Source organism: Heptranchias perlo, chromosome 1 (genome assembly GCF_035084215.1).
Source record: "Heptranchias perlo isolate sHepPer1 chromosome 1, sHepPer1.hap1, whole genome shotgun sequence".
Taxonomy (NCBI): Eukaryota; Metazoa; Chordata; class Chondrichthyes; order Hexanchiformes; family Hexanchidae; genus Heptranchias; species Heptranchias perlo.
In genome coordinates, this window is record NC_090325.1 from 181243119 (window position 1) to 181265849 (window position 22731).

The following is a 22731-nucleotide window of genomic DNA, read 5'->3' on the forward strand; positions in this document are numbered from 1 at the left end:
AGCTACAATCCTTTACCTCACCAAAGTGACTATTCTTCATATTCCACTATTCCAATGGTCTGCTGGCTGGCCTCCCATCTTCCGCCCCTCCATAAACTGAAGCTCATCCAAAATTCTTCTGCCCATATCCTAACTCACACCAAGTCCTATTCATCTATCACCTTTGTGCTCGCTGACCTACATTGGCTCCCAGTCCAGCAATGCCACGATTTTAAAATTCTCATCCTCGTGTTCAAATCTCTCCATGGCTTCACTCTTCCCTATCTCTGTAACCTCCTCCAGCCCTTCAACCCTCCGAAAACTCTACATTCCTCCAACTCTTGCTTCTTGTGCTTCCCCAATTCCATCACCCCACCATTGGCGGCCGTGCCTTCTGCTATCTAGGCCCTAAGCTCTGGAATTCCCTCCAAAATCCTCTTCATCTCTCCACCTCTCCTCCTTTAAGATACTCCTTAAAACCTACCTCTTTGACCAAGCTCTTGGTCACCAGTCCTAATGTCTCCTTCTTTGGCTCGGTGGCAATTTTTGCCTGATTACTCTCCTGTGAAGTGCCTTGGGATGCTTTACTACATTAAAGGTGCTATATAAATGCAAGTTGTCGTTGTATATGTGAGCCTATGCAGTAAGTATTGGCAAGGTCTTCAACTGTGGGGGGCATCACAGCTGAGCCCAATCTCATCTTCAACCAACGTCCACACACGTGCATATTCCAACAGGAATGGTTGAATGTCAACCATGAGTGGAGTCCTTAGATGGTTTCCCCTGTTTCCCAGTCTAGCAACACCAAGGACAATTGTACCAGTTAACTTATTACAGATTAAGGATCGGATCTGGGACCCCTTGGTTTGTATGACTCGGTAACGCATGAGGCACTACATTTACCAGCTGAACCATTGGGTGGGAGTGGGGGGGGTGGTGGTTCAGTGGCCATTCTCCATGTGTGGTTCTATACAGATAAGTCCTGGCAGGCTATTCCACCATAGTGGATCTCATGGTCAATCCTGACCCCTTCCTCACCTGATGCTCCGACATATGCACTTTCCAGATGGTGTTCCTGGATAATGTTAAGGAGGGAGAACCTTGTGGATGTTTGTTGTACTGCTCCTTGGCCAGGTACACAGATTTACAACAGTGAAGTATAGAATATAAAAATGCAGATGTCTTGCAACATAATATATATGGTATAATATTTTGAAATGAATTAATTATGTTTCATATTCTATGCGTGTCTGACTCCAGGCTCAGAAGTGGTACAGAGAGGTGGCCTTTGCAGAATCCAGGTCTGAGAAGGTCCAAGAAGAGCTAACGCAGGCTTTAACTGAAATGGAGAGGCTGAGAAAAACTTACAGCGAGCAAGAGCCTCTGAAAAAGAATTTAAAAGTGATGAAAGAGGTAATACAAAATTATCTACATCTCAGCCGGGAATTTCCTCAGAGCTGTTTCCTTCCACCACCATAGCCTCTCTGGAAGTGGGTGGAAACCCTGTTTGCATGCATAAATGGGGTTTCGAACGCACTTCCAGCGAGATTACGGCGATGGCGCAGGAGCAGCTCAGAGGAAATTCCTGGCCTTTGTTTTAAAAAATATTCTCGCCAGTTAATTTACACAGGTGCCAAACATTTTCATGACCATGTCTAGTCTCTTTGATGTGGAGATGCCGGTGATGGACTGGGGTTGACAATTGTAAACAATTTTACAACACCAAGTTATAGTCCAACGATTTTATTTGAAATTTACAAGCTTTCGGAGGCTTCCTCCTTGCTCAGGTAAATGTCAGGAACTCCTCGAAGCCTATGCATTTATAAATCACAGAACAATACATGGTGATTACAGACAGTCTTTGCAACTGCCCGTTGCCAAGGCAATCACAGTGTTCAGACAGAGAGGTGTTACCTACAGAACCCCCGAATATACAGTCAACAAAAAAAAACAAACAGAAAAAAAACAGAGAGAGAGGCAGAAACATCTGGAAGGCAGAGAAAGCCAGCAAATGACCCGTTATATTAAAAACAGATAGCTTTTGTTCGCTGGTGGGGTTACGTGTAGCGTGACATGAACTCAAGATCCCGGTTGAGGCCGTTCTCATGGGTGCGGAACTTGGCTATCAATTTCTGCTCGACGATTTTGCGTTGTCGTATATAACGGGTCATTTGCTGGCTTTCTCTGCCTTCCGGATGTTTCTGCCTCTCTCTGTTTTTTTTCTGTTTGTTTTATTTTGTTTTTTTTTGTTGACTGTATATTCGGGGGCTCTGTAGGTAACACCTCTCTGTCTGAACACTGTGATTGCCTTGGCAACAGGCAGTTGCAAAGACTATCTGTCATCACCATGTATTGTTCTGTGATTTATAAATTCGTAGGCTTCGAGGAGTTCCTGACATTTACCTGAGGAAGGAGGAAGCCTCCGAAAGCTTGTAAATTTCAAATAAAATCGTTGGACTATAACTTAGTCTCTTTGAGTGGGACTGTGGGATAGTCTGAGCCACGGACCTTTTGTTACTATCAATGTTACTCTACACTGTTTGCGGGAGCTTGCTGTGTGCAAAATGTGACTACATTTCAAAAGTACTTAATTGGATGTAAAGCATTCTGGGATGTCCTGAGGTCGTGAAAGGCGCCTAATAAATGCAAGTCTTTCTTTCTTTCACATTTAGCTGAAAGGAGTTTTGATTCAAGCAGGTTGACTCAAGATTAGATCCCTTTTCCTCCCTGCTGTTTGTAACCCCTCTTCACTGTACACTGCTGCTGACTGAATACTGATGAAAGTCTCCCGTCTGATGCAGCTCAAGCTGGAGGGAGTGAGAGAACTCAAACTGCGAGCCTGATTGAAAGTGGAACAGTCACTGCTAGAGCATCAATGCTGTTTGAGAAACAAAATTGTAGAATAGAAGCCTTTTTTAAAAATGAATTATTGTCTCGCCTATTTTCTCTTCGAATTTTCTCCCATCCCCTCCTTTCATTGTTCCACTGGCACCAGTCATCCTGCAGTACCTCATTCAAGTGGCTATTATCATGTGTGAGTCTGGTCAACCCAGGGGGGAGGGGGCATTACAGTCCAATTCTGTAGTCACTCAGTGCCCACACGTGTGCTTCCAGCAGAAGTTGCTGGATAGTGATCAGAAATGGAAATCTCAGCTGATTTTCCCTTTCCCAACCCAGAGCCATCGAGTTCAACCATAGCACTTCTACGTCCATCGCTGCTGAGATCAGCTGATGTAAACAATTTTACAACACCAAGTTATAGTCCAACGATTTTATTTTTAATCCCACAAGCTTTCGGGGGCTTTCCCCTTCCTCAGGCGGTGTGGAAATGACAATTTCGAATCCTTCGCATTTTAAGATCACATAACAATGCCTGGTGATTACTGCCCGTTGCCAAGGCAATCACAGTGAGCAGACAGAAAGGTGTCATCTAAAAGGCCACTGAATATACAACCCCCCCCCAAAAAAAGAGAGAGAGATCAGCTGAAGCAGCATATAAGCCAAGAGTTAAACTCAGAGGGATGAAGCCCAAGACCTTTGTGGTCTCTGTGGCTCACCTGCTCACTGGATTGGAGCTTTGTAACAAAATACTGTAATTATTTTTTATATAAAGTCATATTAATGAAAAGCCCTAGATTGCACACTCATGGTGACACAGCTCCCCGCAAATCTTCCCTGCTTTCTGTTTGTCCCGTTTATATGTCAGTTACTGCAGCAATAGTGCCCTCTGCTGTGAATCAGTTCAGTAGCCTCTGTGGATTATTTTGTTTCAGTAAGTTTGTCATGAGTGAACATTAATTATCCTCCTCCTAACACTGATGAAAATCCAGGAGACCAGGATTGGGTTAACCCTTTGAGTGCTGATCATGCACTGCCACTGTTAGTATATGAACTGTTTTGGTTTTGTAATATCTCTGTGCCAACAAGAGAAAAAACACTCAATAAAATTCAGGTTAGCAAAATGCATGAAACCATGAAACTGTTCTTAATTCGAAGTACTTTGAATAGAGAGTAAAACATATCTTTGCTATTTTTGGTGCAGAATTGAAAGTAGAATTCTTTACATAAAGTGACCCCTTTGCTATTGTACCTTCTGTACAGGTGAACACTCCCCTGTCAGCCCATATTTGTGAAGCTCCAGCTGCAGCTTTTACCCGTTTTTAAGTATAGCTGTGTATTATTACATTGATAACTTATTTAAAAAGGCACATTTTCAAGGAAGCTTCCCTCACTTTGTAACACCTTTACAGATGACTGAAGCAGTAGGCCACCAATGTAGGTTTGATGCCACTTAAAAACCCTTTGTGGTATTTTTAAAGCAAATGTTTATAAAACAAATTTTAAAAATTGTTGCGACCTTTTTAATCCCCATTTAATTAAAACATATTTTGCCTCGTTTGGTTCCCTTCATCATGCACCATTCTCTTACTGAGAGTCCAGAACAAGGGAGCATAACCTTAAAATTAGAGATAGGCCATTCAAGAGTGGTGTCAGAAAGCACAAACGGTAGTGGAAACCTGGAACTTTCTCCCCCAAAAAGCTGTTGAGGCTGGGGGTCAATTGAAAATTTCAAAACTGAAATTGATAGATTTTTCTTAGGTAAAGATATTAAGGGATATGGAACCAAAGCAGTTAAATGGAGTTAAGATATAGATCAGCCATGATTTAATTGAATGGCAGAACAGGCTTGAGGGGCTGAATGGCCAACTCCTGTTCCCATGTTTCTAGAACACAAGGCTGCTTTCCTGTTTCCATGCCTTTGCCAGTAACACTGTATAGCGGCTCACAAAATGTTTGCATGACAGCAACTGTTGTCCTTCACCTCCCAAATGTTCCTCTTTTTCTTCTGGGAAGTGCCTTAACCTTCACTTACAACTCATCAGGAAATGTCAGCTAAGATCACTAAAGCACTGTGAGAGAAATTAAAAGAGTACAAAAAGCTTGCCCCCCCACCACGAGAGGCATTAAGGTGACGCATCAATCCAGTACATTATTTCATCAGTTCACCTGTGATAAACTGTCACATCATTTAACATTGTCAGCAATAGTTTATGATGCCCTGACAACAGACAATGTTCCCGATTTGTTTATGGTTACTGTGTTAAATTGAATTATATTATCTGGCACTGTGAGGGTGATTTTAGGAGGCAATTGTCGGGTGTGTTGGGGGGTGGGGAGGCTCCAAAAATCGCGGAAATCCCGTTCGGGTTCGGAAGCCGGCTCCAACCGGCCGACTTCCGAGTTTCCCAGGGACCCACCTGTGTGCGCGGGCAACCCGGTGGGATGGCAGTTAAAGAGCCAAATGTACCTCATTGAGGTACTTGAGGCACTTTACCTGTGACAGATAAAGGGATTAGAAAGATTTTTAACTTACCTGGGCGGCTTGACCACCACTTCTAATTCGAAGGGCCGGATCAGGGAAAAAGAAACTAAATAAATTAAATGTAAAACCATGCAACGAAGTGAAAACACTTAATGAACCTACCTTTGAAACCTGCTCTGATGTCCAATGTCTCCGGCTCCGATGTCCCCCTGTTCACCCTCCCGATGTCCCCCTGATATCCCCCATTTCACCCTCCCGATGTCCCCCCAATGTCCCCCTCTTCACCCTCCCCACATCCCCCTGATCTTCCCCTGTTGTCCCCCCGATCTCCCCCTCTCCCCCCCCCGATCTTCCTCTCCTCCCCCCCACCCTGGTCTTCCAGTCCAGCGCCGGATGACGTCTGGCTCTCTCTCTTTTTCACCCCCCCCTCGCGTTGCCGCTCCTGATGGCAGCCAGCCTGTCAATCAGGTTAGCAGCGGGCCCGAAACTCGGAGAGGACGTTAACAACTATCAATCGACGTATGATCACGTCGGAAACGGTAAGTTTGGTTCATGCGGGTTTCCCACGCGGACTTTCACCCCCTCCCCCCGCTGCCAACCCACCACCATTGTAAAATTGAGCCCTATATGTTCATTAATAGTAGATTTTAATGGTAAGATATTAATGTATTATAGGGGAGTAGTCTGCTTTGATTAATAATATAGTTTGACTTTCTGTTCTTTCTGATTTCGGGATGTCTTTAGTTAGTAATGTACAAGCTGTCATCCCATACTCTACATTTTCTTTCTGTATTAAAATCCAATTATACAACCCAGACAAATAAAATGGCATGCACTAGTGTTCTGTAAAACAAGAGTCTGTAGAGTGCAAGACTAATAATTAGCAACAATTTACACATTATTGAGAATGCTTTTACACATGGTTGCATTTATCTATCTTTACCTGGACCACATTAAAGTTATTGTCCTTTCCAGCAGAGGGAGCTGCTAGATCTTTTAATAGAACACAAGAATGTACCTAATGAGCTCCATCAATGAGTCATATATACACATATATACATATGTAAATAAACTTTAAAGTATCCCGCTTTGTAGTCAGTCTCCAAGTTGGGATTTTCAATGGGAGATTGCTGAATTTGTCACTGTATTTGTCCTTCTCCAGAAGACAACATTCCACCCTCAAACCCTGAACTATAAAATATACAACTGATGAATGCTGAGACTAAGTTTTATGCCGATAATCAACAACAAAACAGAAAGTGAATGATTGTGAATGCTTAGTACCGGGAAAAAAATTGAATACCAGACACTTCTTTTAATTGTTGTACTGTCATCTGACAGAATGTTCCAGTGAAAGCCATAAGCCAAACAGCAGACTGCAGTCCGATGGATGCCATGGCACTACAGCAACAGGTTCTGACATTGAATTCTCAGCTTAAAGATCAGACAACATTGGAAAGGAGGCTGAAGGAGTTACAGATTAAATTGGGGCTCCTCCAAACGCAGTTTGATATAAAGGTAACTGAGGTTTACAATCCATATTTATGACACTGATCTGGTGTAGGAGGAGATACCTTAAATTGCAGACTTTTCTTAAAGGAAGGCGTAACACTTAGGAGTAGGTAGTGTGAAATTTAAGTTCTTGTGCATAAGTGTATTCCATATCTTTCAATTTCATTTTTTTTTCAGGAAGCTCTGTGTTAAGCTAATCACAATGGAACACTTGTAGAATGAAGCCATATTTCTATGACTTCTAAAGGGTGAAGTGTATTTACTGAAAGACGCCCTACAAAGTAGCCCGTGCAGTACTTCCCTCATGAAACAATAACTTGGGCCATGCAGGCAGAGCTCATAAAAGGAGATCTTTAGATGACTAAGACCAGAGGCCACTGCCATTACAATCCCCTTTTAGCAACAAATCCAACTCAGTCAACTGTCTGACATGTCGCTCTCCTTCACAACTGCAAAGGCTCCCCTTTGGAGATCATTATGCTACTCCACACAAACATTCCTCCACCTTCTTTCAAATCATTCTGCACGTGTCCCATCAGTGACAGAAACATTTCACTGACAACCAATCCGATAACTTTCTTAATGTTTAAGCCCACCATGGCTCTCCCCTGGTGCCTATTCCTGTGTCCATTTAATCTTAGCCTCCTGGTTCTCTTACAGTGGTAAGAGGTTCTGAGATGGCTGGCTGATGATTTGCAGCAGGAGCATTGGGGGATTGAGTTGGTACTTCCTTGTCTTTGGTTGTGGGCCTTTTCCTCTTTAAGAAGAATGTATCATAGAATCATTGAAACTTACGGTACAGAAGGAGGCCATTCAGCCCATCGTGTCTGTGCCGGCCGATAAAGAGCCATCCAGCCTAATCCTACTTTCCAGCTCTTGGTCCATAGCCCTGTAGGTTACAGCACTTCAAGTGCACATGAGGGTTTCTGCCTCTACCACCCTTCCAGGCAGTGAGTTCCAGACCCCAACCATCCTCTGAGTGAAAAAGTTTCTCCTCAACTCCCCTCTAATCCTTCTACCAATTACTTTAAATCTATGTCCCGGAGTTTTTGACCTCTCTGCTAAGGGAAATAGGTCCTTCCTATCCACTCTATCTAGGCCCCTCATAATTTTATACACCTCAATTAGATCTCCCCTCAGCCTCCTCTGTTCCAAAGAAAACAACCCCAGCCTTTCCAATCATTCCTCATATCTAAAATTCTCCAGTCCTGGGAACATCCCGGTACATCTCCTCTGTACCCTATCTAGCGCAATCACATCTTTCCTGTAATGTAGTGACCAGAACTGTACGCAGTGCTCTAGCTGTGGCCTAACTAGTGTTTTATACAGTTCTAGCATAACCTCCCTGCTCTTATATTCTATGCCTCGGCTGATAAAGGAAAGTATCCCGTATGCCTTCTTAACCACCTTATTTACCTGTCCTGCTACCTTCAGGGATCTGTGGACATGCACTCCAAGGTCCCGCTGTTCCCCTACACTTCTCAGGATCCCACCATTTATTGTATATTCCCTTGCCTTGTTTGCCCTCCCCAAATGCATTATCTCACACTTCTCCGAATTGAATTCCATTTGCCACTTTTCTGCCCATCTGACCGGTCCTTTGATATCTTCCTGCAGTCTACAGCTTTCCTCCTCACTTTCAGCTACACGGCCAACTTTTGTATAATTTGCAAACTTCTTAATCATGCCCTCTGCATTTAAGTCTAAATCATTGATATATACCACAAAAGTCAATGGACCTAGTACTGAACCCTGTGGAACCCCACTGAAAACAGCCTTCCAGTCACAAAATCACCCATCAACCATTACCCTTTGCTTCCTGCCACTGAGCTAATTCTGGACCCAACTTGTAACTTTTCCGTGGATCCCATATGTTTTTATTTTTTTGACCATTCTGCCATGTGGGACCTTGTCAAAAGCCTTGCTAAAATCCATGTAGACTACATCAAATGCACTACCCTCATCGACCCTCCTTGTTACCTCCACAAAAAATTCAATCAAGTTAATCAGACACGACCTTCCCTTAACAAGTCCATGCAGACTGTCCCTGATTAATCCTTGCCTTTCTAAATGACGATTAATGCCGTCCCTCAGAATTTTTTCCAATAATTTGCCCACCACCGATATTCGGCTGACTGGCCTGTAATTACTCGATCTACCCCTTTCTCCCTTTTTAAACAATGGTACAACGTTAGCAGTCCTCCAGTCCTCCGGCACCGCACCTGTAGCCAGAGAGGATTGGAAAATGATGGTCAGAGCCTCCGCTATTTCCTCCCTTGCTTCTCTTAACAGCCTGGGATACATTTTAGCCTGGCCTGTGACTTATCTACTTTCAAAGATGCTAAACCCCTTAATACTTCCTCTCATTATGTTTATCCCATCCAATATTTCACACTCCTCCTCCTTAACCACAATGTCTATATCACCCTCCTCTTTTGTGAAGAAAGACGCAAAGTATTCATTAAGAACCATACCCACATCTTCTGCCTCCACACACAGGTTACCTCTTTAGTCTCTAATAGCCCCTACTCTTTCCTTAGTTATCCTCTTGCTCTTTATGTATTTATAAAACATCTTTGGGCTTTCCTTGATTTTACTTGCCAATATTTTTTCATGCCCTCTCTTTGCTTTCCCCATTTCCTTTTTAATTTCACCCCTGCACTTTCTATACTCCTGTAGGCTTTCTGTAGTATTGACCTCTCGGTACCTGAAATAAGCTTCCCTTTTTTGCCTTATCCTACCCTGAATGCTCCTTGACGTCCAGGGGGCTCTAGATTTGGGAGTCCCACCCTTTGTCTTTGTGGGAACATATTTACTCTGAACCTTCACTATTTCCTCCTTGAATGCCTCCCACTGCTCTGACACTGATTTACCTTCATGTAGCTGTTTCCTGTCCACTTTTGCTAAATCACTTCTCAGCTGTGGAGAGAGTATAGAATGCAAGGCAGCTTTCAGAAAGCAACAATAACAATAAGTTTCAATTATATAGTGCCTTTAACGTAGTAAAACGTTCCAAGTCACTTCACAGGAGTGTTATCAAACAAAATTTCACACGAGCCACCTCAGGAGATTTTAAGGAGTACCTTAAAGAAGGATAGAGAGGTGGAGAGGTTTAGGGAGGGAATTCCATTCAAAGGGCGTAGGCAGCTGAAGGCACAGCCAGCAATGGTGGAACAGTAACAATTGGGGATGCGCAAGAGGCCAGAATTGGAGGAGCGCAGAGATTTCGGAGTGTTGTAGGGCTGAAGCAGGTTACCGAAATAGGGAGGAGGGGTTTGAAAACAAGGACGAGACTTTTAATTTCGAGGCATTGCCGAACCAGGAGCCAATGTAGGTCAGCAAGTACAGGGGTGTTGGGTGAACGGGACTTGTAGGGATGGAGTGGGAAATACTGCCAAGCTACACTGCCAAATCCTTCCATAGGGCTGGATCATGGACCTCTTTCCTTTAACGCCTAAAGGCTAGGTCCTGCTTTGTTGGATTACAGATAGCTACACCTCAACTCAAGAGCCTTTAAAATTGTGTGCTCAGTCCACCGAAGAAACTCCTGCTCCAGACATTGCAGTGAGTCATCTGGTTACAGACACAAAATGGCTGCATTAACCCTTTCAGCTACTGCAGCAGCATGACTGGATGGTCCTCTTCCACCCCACCCCCCACCTGTCCTCGTCACCCAAAAGGTGGACAGTCTATAGGGCGCACCATGAATGTATAATGAAGATTCACTCAGGGAAACTAGATAGGTTAACAGGCCTATTGCATGTCTAGTGGTAAATCTGCCAATAAAGCAAAATTCAGCCCATGGTATTGCACTATTATCACCCTGTTCCTAGGGCTTCATCTCACAGGATGAATTAAAAAGCCCTTACAGCTGCTAGTGCTGCACATTTTGGCACTGAGCCAAATACTACAAAAAGTTTATTTTAAGGAAATGTAGCTGCTGCCAAGATGGTGGCTCATCCATCCAATTAGCCCTCCATCCAGGTAACTTCTGTCACCGGCTTTACTCAGTGTTTATGTGGCCTATTGGTATAGCCTTTTGCTTCTTTTCTTTCCTTCCATTTTTTCCCATTGCCCCCTCCATTGCTGAAGGTGCTAACTTGTGCAGAGGTACAGATCCATGAATGTCAGCCATCCTCCAGTACCTTGCCTGGATGCCTATTGATGTGTGAGCCTAGCCCATGAGTGCCATCAGGCTATTCACTATGGAAGGCAATACAGCTTAGCCCAATCTTGCCCTCATCTGACATCCACAAACATGTGCTTTCACTGAATAGGGATCAAGAGTGGTGACTGCTTTTTCCCCCTTCCTATGCAAGGGGTTCTCAGGCCAGTTGTATCGCCCCTACTCCTGCTCTATCTCAGGTCCACTGAGCACAGGAGGGAAACCTCGACTTTCATAGCCTTCTGAAACCTTCCCGGCTTTATCTTTACTTATATCTTGGGAATTGCCAAATGTTTGTGTGCATGGGGAAAATAAAGTGCTGATGATTATAGAGGGAAGCCCTTAAGAAATCTTTATCAGTTGGATTTAATGGTAAGATGTTGTTATGAGTGGTTTATACAGTATAACTTTTGCTAAGATTATTTTTGTCTCAGGTTGAGCGATCTTTGAAAACTTGGATTGATCTTAATAGGATTTCAAGTGTACGCAATGCCGTAACATACGACATAACGGTCTGAAGCACTTTGAGTGATATTTGCCATTTTTTCATCTATGTTGGATCTAAAATCACAGTTTGATTATATTTCAATAGATGATTGCAAGTGCAAAGGCCTCTAGCAGTCAGCTCTGGAGGTGATCAGGGATCAGAGGGTTGGGGATTCCAGCGCAATTGGAGGGGAGGCCAGAACTAGAGAGGCCCAAGGACTCCTAGCAAGGCCTGGGGCAGTCGTCCTGCTCCTCCTGGCCCACAAGGAGTTCAACTACAAACAAATTTCTTCAACTTACCTTGACCTCTTCTGGCCAGTCGGCTCCTCCCGCAATGATTCAGCTGCTGGGCTGCAGACGGTCCAAGGCTCCCCCCACTGGCTTGAAGTTAATATTACATTGTGGCACTGATGACACCATCGGGCTGCGACTTTTGAATGTTAAATAGACTCCCACCTACCTTTAGCAGGAGCTTCGTCAATGGCCTGATTCACGGTGGCTGGGAACACGGCGGGTTTAACCCCTCCCATGCACCATTCTCTCTGGGCAAGGGGACCTAAAATCTCGGCCTTTGCCTCTACTGGGTTAAGAGGCTTGGTGAGACAGAATATCTGCACATGTTTTCATCAATTTGGACATTATTGATGACTGCGTACCAGAGAGAGAGTTTTTTGGAGAATTATTATTCCATACAGAATTTGTTTAAGCTTGTGCAGTAATTGAGTGAAAATCTGATGCTGAGTGTACTGATGCACTATTATTTTATAGTCTAAGGTTGAGATTGATCTAAGAACGGAGAACTCCCGAATGAAAGATCAACTTGGAGCTTTGGAAGAACACGACAAAAATGTGGAGAGTCTCAGAGCAAGATATGATGTGATGAAAAGTGAGGCAGATGCAGTAAGTCAAATAATTAATGCTGTCAATCAAAGGGCCTCAAGCTTGATTGAGGTATTCAAGCCACAAAAATAAAACGACATTATATGGAAACATAATGTATTTGAAATATTTAAAAAATCAGGAGATATAAGGCTTTTCACAAATAAAAGGTTATTTTGTAGCATTATGTTACCCTTTACTGTTATGTAATTGTGGTCTACAAAATACATCAAATCAACCGTTTTAGACTCAGTTCGTTATCACTGCGTTTTGTGAATATTTGTATTGGCTGCTGTATTTTATTTCACCTTTTGTATTCTAGTCGAGTGTGAAGTTATTAAGGAGTTGATTAGCAAAGGAAGATTTGCACTGTCCTCTATCTGTAGCAAAATTGAAAACATCTTCTTGAAACAGGCAATTGTGATTTTGCCGCTGATAGCAAAGAGAAGAAATTTTCCCTACAGATTATTATGCTGATTGATGACCATTGTGAATGCTGAAGTGATTTCGTAACTTCCCAATGGTCTGGTGCAGAAGGTGGTTTGTCAGCGCACTCGCCAGTTAATATTCTGATCTGTTACGCTCTCCCAGTTCCTGTGCTCCATGACACCTGACAGAATGCTGTCATGGATTAACAACAGCAAGCACTGACACTGGATTTAATATCTGGTGTGATGATTGATTCCTGAAGGTACAATAACGTTCTTTTGAAAACAAATGTGATTAAGAAAGTTTAATTCTCTCCAAAGTGACACATGGCAAGTGTATGCCATGCACAGAATAAAATAAAGAAAGATAGAAAGAACTTATTTATATAGAGCCTTTTACAACCTCAGGACGTCCCAAAGTGCTTTACAGCCAATTAAGTACTTTTGAAGTGTAGTTAATGTTGTAATGTAGGGAACCCCAGCAGCCAGTTTGTGCACAACAAGGTCCCACAAACAGCAATGAGACAATGACCATCTGTTTTACTGATGTTGGTTGAGGGATAAATATTGGCCAGGACATCAGGGAGAATCCCACTGCTCTTCTTCAAATAATGCTATTGGATCTTTTACGTCCACCTGAGAGGCTAGATGGGACCTTGGTTTAATGTCTCATCCGAAAGACGGCACCTCCAGCAGTGCAGCACTCCCTCAGTACTGCATTGGAGTGTCAGCCTAGATTATGTGCTCAAGTATCTGGAGTGGGACTTGAACCCACAGCCTTCTGACTCAGAGGTGAGAGTGCTACCACTGAGCCGAGGCTGACACCTATAAATAATTAATAGTAAAGTATTAATAAAAGGTAAAGTATTATTAATGTTGTGTGACCTTTCTGATATGTTGTAATGATAATATGATTCATATAAAAATAGATATGATCTGGAAACTTGGGGTGAGCTGGCGACTCCCAGTTCTACACCTCTCCACCTGTGCCATTGATCCAAGGACTGGCGCTACACTGTGCATGTTTTGGGCAGCCAGTTCACTGCATCTATGTTATTGAAACCAGGTCGTTAAATGGACCAGGTCTCCCATAGCGCTCCACTGACCAACTACCTGGGTGTTAAACTTGCCCCTCACATCCTCTCCATCACAAAAAACGCTTACTTCTACCTTTGGAACGCCACCCGTCTCCGTCGCTACCTCAGGCCAGCTGCTCCTGAAACCCTTATACATGCCTTCGTCTCCTGCAGACTTGATTACTCCAATGGTTTCCTTGCTGGTCTCTCATCCTCTTCCCTCCATAAACTAAACCTTGTCCAAAATTCTACTGCACATATCCTGCTCTGTACGAAGTCCCATTTGCCATCACCCTAGTCCTCCCGAGCTTTATTAGCTTCCCATCCCCTAGTGCCAAAAGTTTAAAATCCTTGTTGTTAAATCCCTCCATGGCCTCACCACACTCTTGTCTCTGCACCCTCCTCTACCCTTATATTCCCTTGAACACACTGCCCCTCTGACTCCAACCTCTTGTACATCTCTCCATTCATTTTCCCCATCATTGGCAGTAGAGTCTTCAGGTGCCTCTGTCTTACGCTCTGGAATTCCATCCCTAACCCTCTCCTCTCTCCCTCTCCCTCTCTCTCTCTCTCTCTCTCCACCTTTAAAACACTCCTCAGAACCTATCTCTGACCAAGCTTTTGCTCACCTCCTCTAATCTCTCCTTTCCAGGCTTGGTGTCCACTTCCCATACACCTTGACATGGTTTTTACATGAAATATGCTGGGCCTGATTTTGCTGTAAAAATAATGGTGAGTCTAATGCCGCTCACCGTTATTTATGCGCAAATCGGAAATCAACTTCGGGCGACCACACACGTGCAGTTAAACGTGGAAATCCGGAAGTTGCTCTATGAGATGCCCTGCTCCTCCAAAAGCTGTGTGAAAATGGCATCTCGCTGTCTGACTGCAGTTCCTGTACTGACATCGCTGATACGGACTAAACTCACCAACAAAAGTAAAGTCAAGTCAAGTTATTTCAAGTCTAAGTACCATTTTAATGGTGTAGTAAGTCTTAATTACTGCCAAACAACCTCTCTGGCACTGAAAATTAACTTTTACAAATGTGGGTTCTCAGTCCTTCAGCATTTAATTATTGTTGGATGTTAAAAAAAAAAATATTTTTTTTTTACTTTTTCTTTCTGTCTCTTTTTTCTCTTTCTCTTATTTCAATCGTACTTACCCTCTCTTTATTTTGCTTTCTGTACCTGGTTTGACATTGAATTCACTATTCGAATGTACACTTTCTGGTTCTGACTCGTCATTGTTATTGACTTCAGTCTGGTTGGTTAAGGAGATATACAGCCGCTTGCCCTGTTCACACAGGTCCCAGATGCCCTGTGAAGGGCGCTGTGCTTTTTGGATCTCTAATTTCCAGGAACTTTCTGTGCAAAAGCTCATAGAAAGTCTATGGGCAAGTGCAAATCTAATGAATGATTTGAATGATTGGTGCCGTTCGTTCGCTGCTCACAGCAAAATCCGGCTATATTAATTGAAGTGTTTTGTTGTTACCAAGACTTTCTTCCACTTTTGCAACATTGCTTGTCTCTGTCTCAACCTCTCCTCAATATTTAAGACACCCTGATCCATGTCTTTATTACCTTAAGACTTAATTCTTCAAAACCTGTCCTAGCCAGCCTGCCACCTCCACTCTTCAAAAATTACAACCCATTCAGAATGCTGCTTTCGGTGTCCTCAATGGCACAGTTTGATGCTTCTATCTTCACTGTCCTTTTCAAGCTCTCCTGGCTCCCCGTGAACTGACTTCAAGATCCTTGTCCCCATTTTCAAATCCCTATAGAGAAACACTATTTTATTAATCTCCTCTGGTTATATGATCTGATATGCATCCTCTGACATGGGGTTACTCCATTGACTGTACCACTGGTGATTGCTTTTTTAATCAACATACCCCTCCCTCTGGAATTCTTTGGCTCGATCCTGCTGCCTTGCCACCTCCTTCTCTGCTTTCAAAAATCACCTCACATCAATATCTCTTCCCTTCTTTCTTGTTTCATTCTGGTCAGTGTCCACATGATTTTTCCTCCTCAATGTCAAGTGATTTGAGATGTTTCCCTATACGTCAGGAATACTATAGAGATGATGCAAATTAAGTCAAAATTCATCGCTTTAAAGCAGTGTTTGTTTCTTTTCAGCTTGAGGAACTGCAAAGGAAAAAAACAGAAGCTGAACTGCTGATAGCTCCACTAAAGGTAACTTTTGGGATCAATAAACAATTCACGCATCTGCAGGGTCTTAACACATTAATTGATTTGCCAAGGGCAAATATAGTGAAAATACATTTGCTTCCCTATTTATTTATCCGTGCCTTTCTTCAGTGTATTTTCTCCCAATTTTTTGTTGCCCCCTTCCCCGTTCCACACAGTGTTTATCCATTACTCTTTATTTATTCATTGTATGCTCCCTATATGTTGGAACAGGCTGGTGAAAAAAAAAGGCATTAAATGCAATTAATACCTCTCGTTTATTGTGCTTTCACTTGTAGGCAAAACTGTCCTGCCTGATACAGAAATGCCATGTCAGGAACAGTCTGATTATACAATTGGTGAGGGAGCTCTGCCAGCATGGCTTTACTAATGCAGGATTGATCGAAGAGGCTGAGGATATGTTGAACGACACTGCAATCCTGGAGTACACACGCAGCTTTCTATCTTCACACATCCAACAGGTATGAGGCTGGGTCTAAAGAACGTTCTGATCATCTTCAATTTGTTGTTAACAGATGAGTGGTAGTAAGTAATATAAAGGGAGATTCATTAGCACAGAGTACATTCTGAATTCTTTGTGCAGCAGTTAGTCTGCACCTGTGTCTTTTAATGTTACAGCTCCATAGATTAGCGTGATTTAATTACACAGTTTACTGCTGAATTACAACAGAAGTTGCCAATAAGCTGAAGTCTATTTATTATTTGGGGGGACATTGCTGTCTTGTGATATTGGCATTGCTATTTGAATTCTGTGAGCTACTTGCTTTAATTGGGCTTTTGCCTGTAACAAAAGGCTGATGCTGCATTTACCTTGATGCGTGACAGCTAGGGTTGCCAACTCTGGTTGGACATACTCATGGAGGTTTCGTCACATGACTTCCCGCCTCCAACCACCCCGCCCAGTTAAACAGCCTTTTATTCGCATCTCCAATATTTTTATAACTAATAAATGAAATGAAATGATTTTTCCCAGGTTGCTCGCAACGGTGTCCAGGAGATTAATCTTTCATTCCTCGAGATCCCATGTCAATCCTGGAGGGTTGGCAACCCTAGCAACAGCCCGTTAGTTACCTTTTGATTCTGGCTGATGGTGGGTCTAAAATTTAGCCCAACCATATAGGCCAGAAATAGTAGTTTTCACATTGATGACTTGTAAGGACCTTCCCCAGACATGGGAAGGTCTGATGGACCTAGAGGAAAGTCGTGATTAGATGAGAAGTTGTTTTTAATTTGATTGCTGGTGCCATGCGATCCAAGCTGCAATGTAAACGGGATAGATTGCACAGCATCAGGAGTCAAACAGAGATGCTTCCAAACGAAGGGATTCTGAACCATGCAAACCGGCATTAGAGTTCATCATATGCAAAGTTTCTAAATGTATGTAACATGTTCAATCTGTCAAAACTATAACAAAAAAGTCACTGCAAATAAATTGAAAAGAAGATTTCTTTACCATGCTCATTAAGTTAGGATCAGAATCGTATTTGTAATCAATCAGGTGAACCAGAAATAGGACGAATGACACCCCCCCACTCGATACATCTTCAGGAAAAGCTACATTTACCATGGGTGGTACCAGAATCAGACTATTGCTCAGTATTGAAAGCATTACTTAACCACTCGTACCCATTCGCTGCACAGGACTTTTTGAACTTCTGTAAATTAAAATTTTCTCTTGCCAAAAATTGTGAATTCGATTTTAATCAGAGGAAATGAATCCTCAGAATCAATGAAAGGTATCATTGATACAATTGAGAAGAGAGCCATTGGGTAAAGAAAGGAACCAGTAATCAAACTGAGCAATCTGGCTTTTGGAAACAGGGTGCTGCACAGGTAGTCAGGCAACAATAGGCTGTGTAGAGAGGGGGTTCTGCATTGGGATTATAGGACAGAATGCAGAAGGGTTATTCTGTTTAAGTAAGGTGACCCACCAAAGTGATATAAAGAAAGAACTTGCATTTATATCCAGCCTTTCACAACCTCAGGATGCCCCAAAGCGCTTTGCAGCCAACTAAGTACTTTTTTTGAAGTGTAGTCACTGTTTTAATGTAGAAAATGCAGCAGCCAGTTTGCAGACAACAAGGCCTCACATACAGCAATGAGATAATGGCAAGATAATCTGTTCTTTTCAGTGTTGGTTGGGATAAATATTGACCAGGACAACCCTAGCTCTCCCCTGCTCTTTTTCAAAATAGTGCCATGGGATCTTTTACCTGAGAGGGCAAACGGGGCCTTAGTTTTATGTCTCATCCAAAAGATGGCGCCTCAGTACTGCATTGCAATGTCAGCCTGGATTATATGCTCCAGTCTCTGGAGTGAGACTTGAACCCACAACCTTCTGACTCAGAGGCGAGAGTGCTGACACAATGTTGCATGGTCATTATTTTTAGATCATTACATAAAGAGAAGCTGTGTCACATCTGATCATAACTATTACTTTGTACATTCACCTTACTGTGCAATAAAGCAGCTTAATGATTCGAACCAAGCTCTGCATCACCTCACCTAGTTAATATTGTCTGTCTCTGGAGAGGTTGAACAAATACACTTCCCAAATAGAAGAAGATTCAGTCTTTCCTTCCCCCAGTCCTGTCTCCCTCTGCTCTCCCTCCCAGTCCTGACTCCCTCTGCTCTCCCTCCCCCAGTCCTGACTCCCTCTGCTCTCCCTTCCCCCAGTCCTATCTCCCTCTGCTCTCCCTCCTCCAGTCCTGACTCCCTCTGCTCTCCCTCCCCCAGTCCTATCTCCTTCTGCTCTCCCTCCCCCAGTCCTGACTCCCTCTGCTCTCCCTCCCCCAGTCCTATCTCCCTCTGCTCTCCCTCCCCCAGTCCTATCTCCCTCTGCTCTCCCTCCCCCAGTCCTGACTCCCTCTGCTCTCCCTCCCCCAGTCCTGTCTCCCTCTGCTCTCCCTCCCCCAGTCCTGTCTCCCTCTGACCTCTCTCCCCCAGTCCTGTCTCCCTCTGACCTCTCTCCCCCAGTCCTGTCTCCCTCTGCTCTCCCTCCCCCAGTTCTGTCTCCCTCTGACCTCTCTCCCCCAGTCCTGTCTCCCTCTGACTTCTCTCCCCCAGTCCTGTCTCCCTCTGACCTCTCTCCCCCAGTCCTGTCTCCCTCTGCTCTCCCCCAGTCCTGTCTCCCTCTGCTCTCTCTCCCCCAGTCCTGTCTCCCTCTGCTCTCTCTCCCCCAGTCCTGTCTCCCTCTGACCTCTCTCCCCCAGTCCTGTCTCCCTCTGACCTCTCTTCCCCAGTTCTGTCTCCCTTTGCTCTATCGCCCCCAGTTCTGTCTCCCTTTGCTCTATCGCCCCCAGTTCTGTCTCCCTCTGCTCTATCTCCCCCAGTTCTGTCTCCCTCTGCTCTATCTCTCCCAGTTCTGTTTCCCTCTACTCTATCTTCCGCAGTTCTGTCTCCCTCTGCTCTCTCTCTCCCAGTCTTCATTCCTTTGCTCTCCCTCCCTCGAGTCCTGGCTTTCACTGCTCTCTCCCTTGTTCTGACTCCCTCTGCTCTTCCTGCCCCAGGCCTGGCTCCCTCTACCCACCTTCCCCCATTCCAGGCTTTCACTGCTCTCTCTCTCTCTCTCTCGTAGAATTTACAGCACAGAAACAGGCCATTCGGCCCAACTGGTCTATGCTGGTGTTTATACTCAACACGAGCCTCCTCCACTCTAATTACCTCTTCCCATCCTGCCCGCAAGATCCTCTATTCCCTTCTCCCTCATGTATGCACCAAGCCTCCCATTAAATGTATCAATGCTGTCTTCTTCAGCTACTTCATGTAGCAGCGAGTTCCACATTCTGCTCTCTGTATTAAGAAATTCCTCCTAAATTCTTCTTTAATCTATTATTGGCTATTTTACGTTTATGCCCTCTTGTTCTGGACTCACCCACAAGTGGAAACTTTCTCCACAACCACCCTATCAAACGCCTTCATAATTTTAAAGGCCTCTATCAGGTCACCCCTTAGGTTTCTCATTTCCATAGAAAAGAACCCCATCCTGCTCAATCAAAAGCAAAATACTGCAGATGCTGGAAATCTGAAATAAAAACAGAAAATGCTGGAGAAGCTCAGCAAGTGAGGCAGCATCTGTGGAGAAAGAAACAGAGTTAACGTTTCAGGTCAAAGACCTTTTGTCAGAACTGGAAGATGTTAAAGAGTTAACGGTTTTTAAGCAAGTACAGAACCAGGGGAATGGAGGGGAGGAAAGATATCAATCTTTCCTGATAGTTGCATCCTCTCAATTTTGGTTATGTTAGAAAAAGAAACAGAAACTGAATTAAAAGATGGATCACAAGACTTGTAGAAAATGGCGATACAAATTCTAATCTTCCTTAACTCAATTGTGGTCCTTTGTTTTAGGGGAACGTGAACGTTAATGCAATCCCAGCTGGAACTCCCAAACAAGCGCAAGGTCAGTAAAGGGATGTTACTGACATTAGACAAAGATCATCTGATCTGTTGTAGCTAATTGAATGACAGTAGCTTAGACATGAACCTATAACTTCAGAGAAAGGCATTGCAATTTGAACACACCTTAAGTCATCCTTCAGATTGACAGTTATTTATTGATATTCTCCTTCCCCCTCCCATTTTAATTACTATTCCATCTCCTTAAGTCCCGACATGCCATGTTCCATTTCTCAACCAGAAGGACAGGTGACCTGCTGCCTGGCCTCCACAGCCTTGAGTCACCCACTAGGTGTGTGAGACCACTGCAGCTTTGTAATGACCCCAATTTTTTCCCTTTATCAGTGAAGCAACATATCTCTCTAATCAATGCTTTCACCTGATGGCCATGCCCAGACCAGTTTCTTGAAGATGGAGAGTCGTGGCCGCAGACGCAGTAAGCCCTACCATTCCATGACGAGCATGTTACCACACTGACATGCTGTGTTACTGGTGGCTCTCCTCAACCTTTAGAATCTCTTTTCAGTGCATCTGTGCACTGTGAGATATGGTGAATGATACCACATTTGTTTGTGTAATTGAAATATAATGCAGAATATATTCTGAACAGTCTAAAGCCAACTAGAGTAATCTTTGTATATTTATTGCTTCACCTCACAAGAATATCGCCTACAGTACCAGTGCTGATTTTTCGATTTCACCCATCTACAAAACCAGTGAAAATATATATTACTGAAATAGTTACTCCAATTTTCAAAACCTTACTTTCTTTTCCACACCATCTAAAGAAGTAGCCTAAAATGTCTTGCCATTAGAAATAAATATCATTGGTTTAATAAAAGATGCTCCCAAAATGGTGGGTAAATGCACTACTTAGTGTGATACTGAGCCATACAGGGCAGGAAGGTCTCAGATACAAACCACAATTTGTGCAGAATTAGCTGAGATTGTGTTTCGGGAGCTGCATTTATTTAAATTTTCTGCTGAGGATTTTTTTTTACCTCTTGTCCCCTTGTCAGAGATGGAAAAAAAATCAGTCATGGTTCATGATTCCGATCACTATCCAGTGACCTCTGCTAGAAAGTACACATATGTGGACATTGAGTGACAGGTTTGGGCTCAGCTTCCATGTCATGAGAAGTTGAATATCCCATCAACACTCAGTTTCTAGGCTCACACAAGAGGAACAACCCCTGGGACGATGTAGTAAAGGTCAGCCGCTGCCCTTGGAATTGTACCCTGACATGAGCCACCATCTTCAGGAGTCGTGGGGCAAAGGGAGAAAGTTGGAAGGCAAAACACATTGCATTGAATAATATATGCTGCTTATTTCTATCATTCTTTAATCCTGGAAATCGAGTTGCTTGAATGTTACTTTTTCCTAATTTGCACTGTTTGGGTATCCACTAAGATAGGAACTTATATATACATCAGACTGCATTGTTATATTCTGGCACTTAAGTAAGTACAAGCAAGGAAGGTTAAAATGTAAGAGAAAAGGAAGTTGAACAAAAGTATTCAGTGACAGATTTGGTAAAAATTATTGATCCACATGTGTGAAATGTAGCATAATTTCACTCCTTTGTGTACGTATATGTGTTCTAATATTCAAGAGCACCGAATGATTTATAACATTTGTTTTACACCTATACCAATTCCGGATAGGATTAATGCATTCAGGCAGCTGTTTGTTTGGTTTGACCTGCTAGAAAGCACATGTATGTGGATGTTGAGTGACAGGTTCCATGTTATAAACAGCTGACTATGTGGATCATCGCAAAAAAAAATTAACGTGCGTATGTCATTACACTGATTTTAAAACAGAACACAGACCTTTTTTAATATTTTATTTTTGTGCAAGTGCTTCAGTAAGATTTTCCCTCTTGGATCGTTTAATGTCCTTTTCTATTTCTACACCTGTCCTGATGCCTGCGGATGAGATGGTCTGATGACCTGCTCTCAGGTTGCCACCAATGCTCGCTGTAGCTGGCCACCAGGAGGCACCAAAGACCACCTCGAGGTCTCTCCTCCATGTTTCCCACTACGTACTGGAAGACAACAATATGGTTTATGTTTCATGCAAGAATTTTCTTGTCTTTAAAAGTGAAAGGACGGGCACTCAATAACAAGTAAAAATAGACAAAATAAATTTTCCTTCTTCGTTCCAAAAATTTAATTGTAAACAATTTTACAACACCAAGTTATAGTCCAGCAATTTTATTTTAAATTCACAAGCTTTCGGAGGCTTCCTCCTTCCTCAGGTAAATTCACAAGCTTTCGG

General features: G+C 43.2%; 1 protein-coding gene across 2 annotated transcripts in view; it reads left to right on the forward strand.

Moving 5' to 3' along the window:
• LOC137328376 (uncharacterized) overlaps positions 1-22731 on the forward strand; it is a 127066-nt gene that overhangs the window by 46678 nt on the left and 57657 nt on the right. For both annotated transcript variants that reach the window (XM_067994332.1, XM_067994333.1), the window contains exons 13-18: positions 1240-1392; positions 6644-6820; positions 12234-12365; positions 15984-16040; positions 16334-16516; positions 20403-20454. In XM_067994332.1, coding sequence (XP_067850433.1) covers positions 1240-1392; positions 6644-6820; positions 12234-12365; positions 15984-16040; positions 16334-16516; positions 20403-20454 — 754 coding nt within the window. The remainder of the gene's footprint in view (positions 1-1239; positions 1393-6643; positions 6821-12233; positions 12366-15983; positions 16041-16333; positions 16517-20402; positions 20455-22731) is intronic.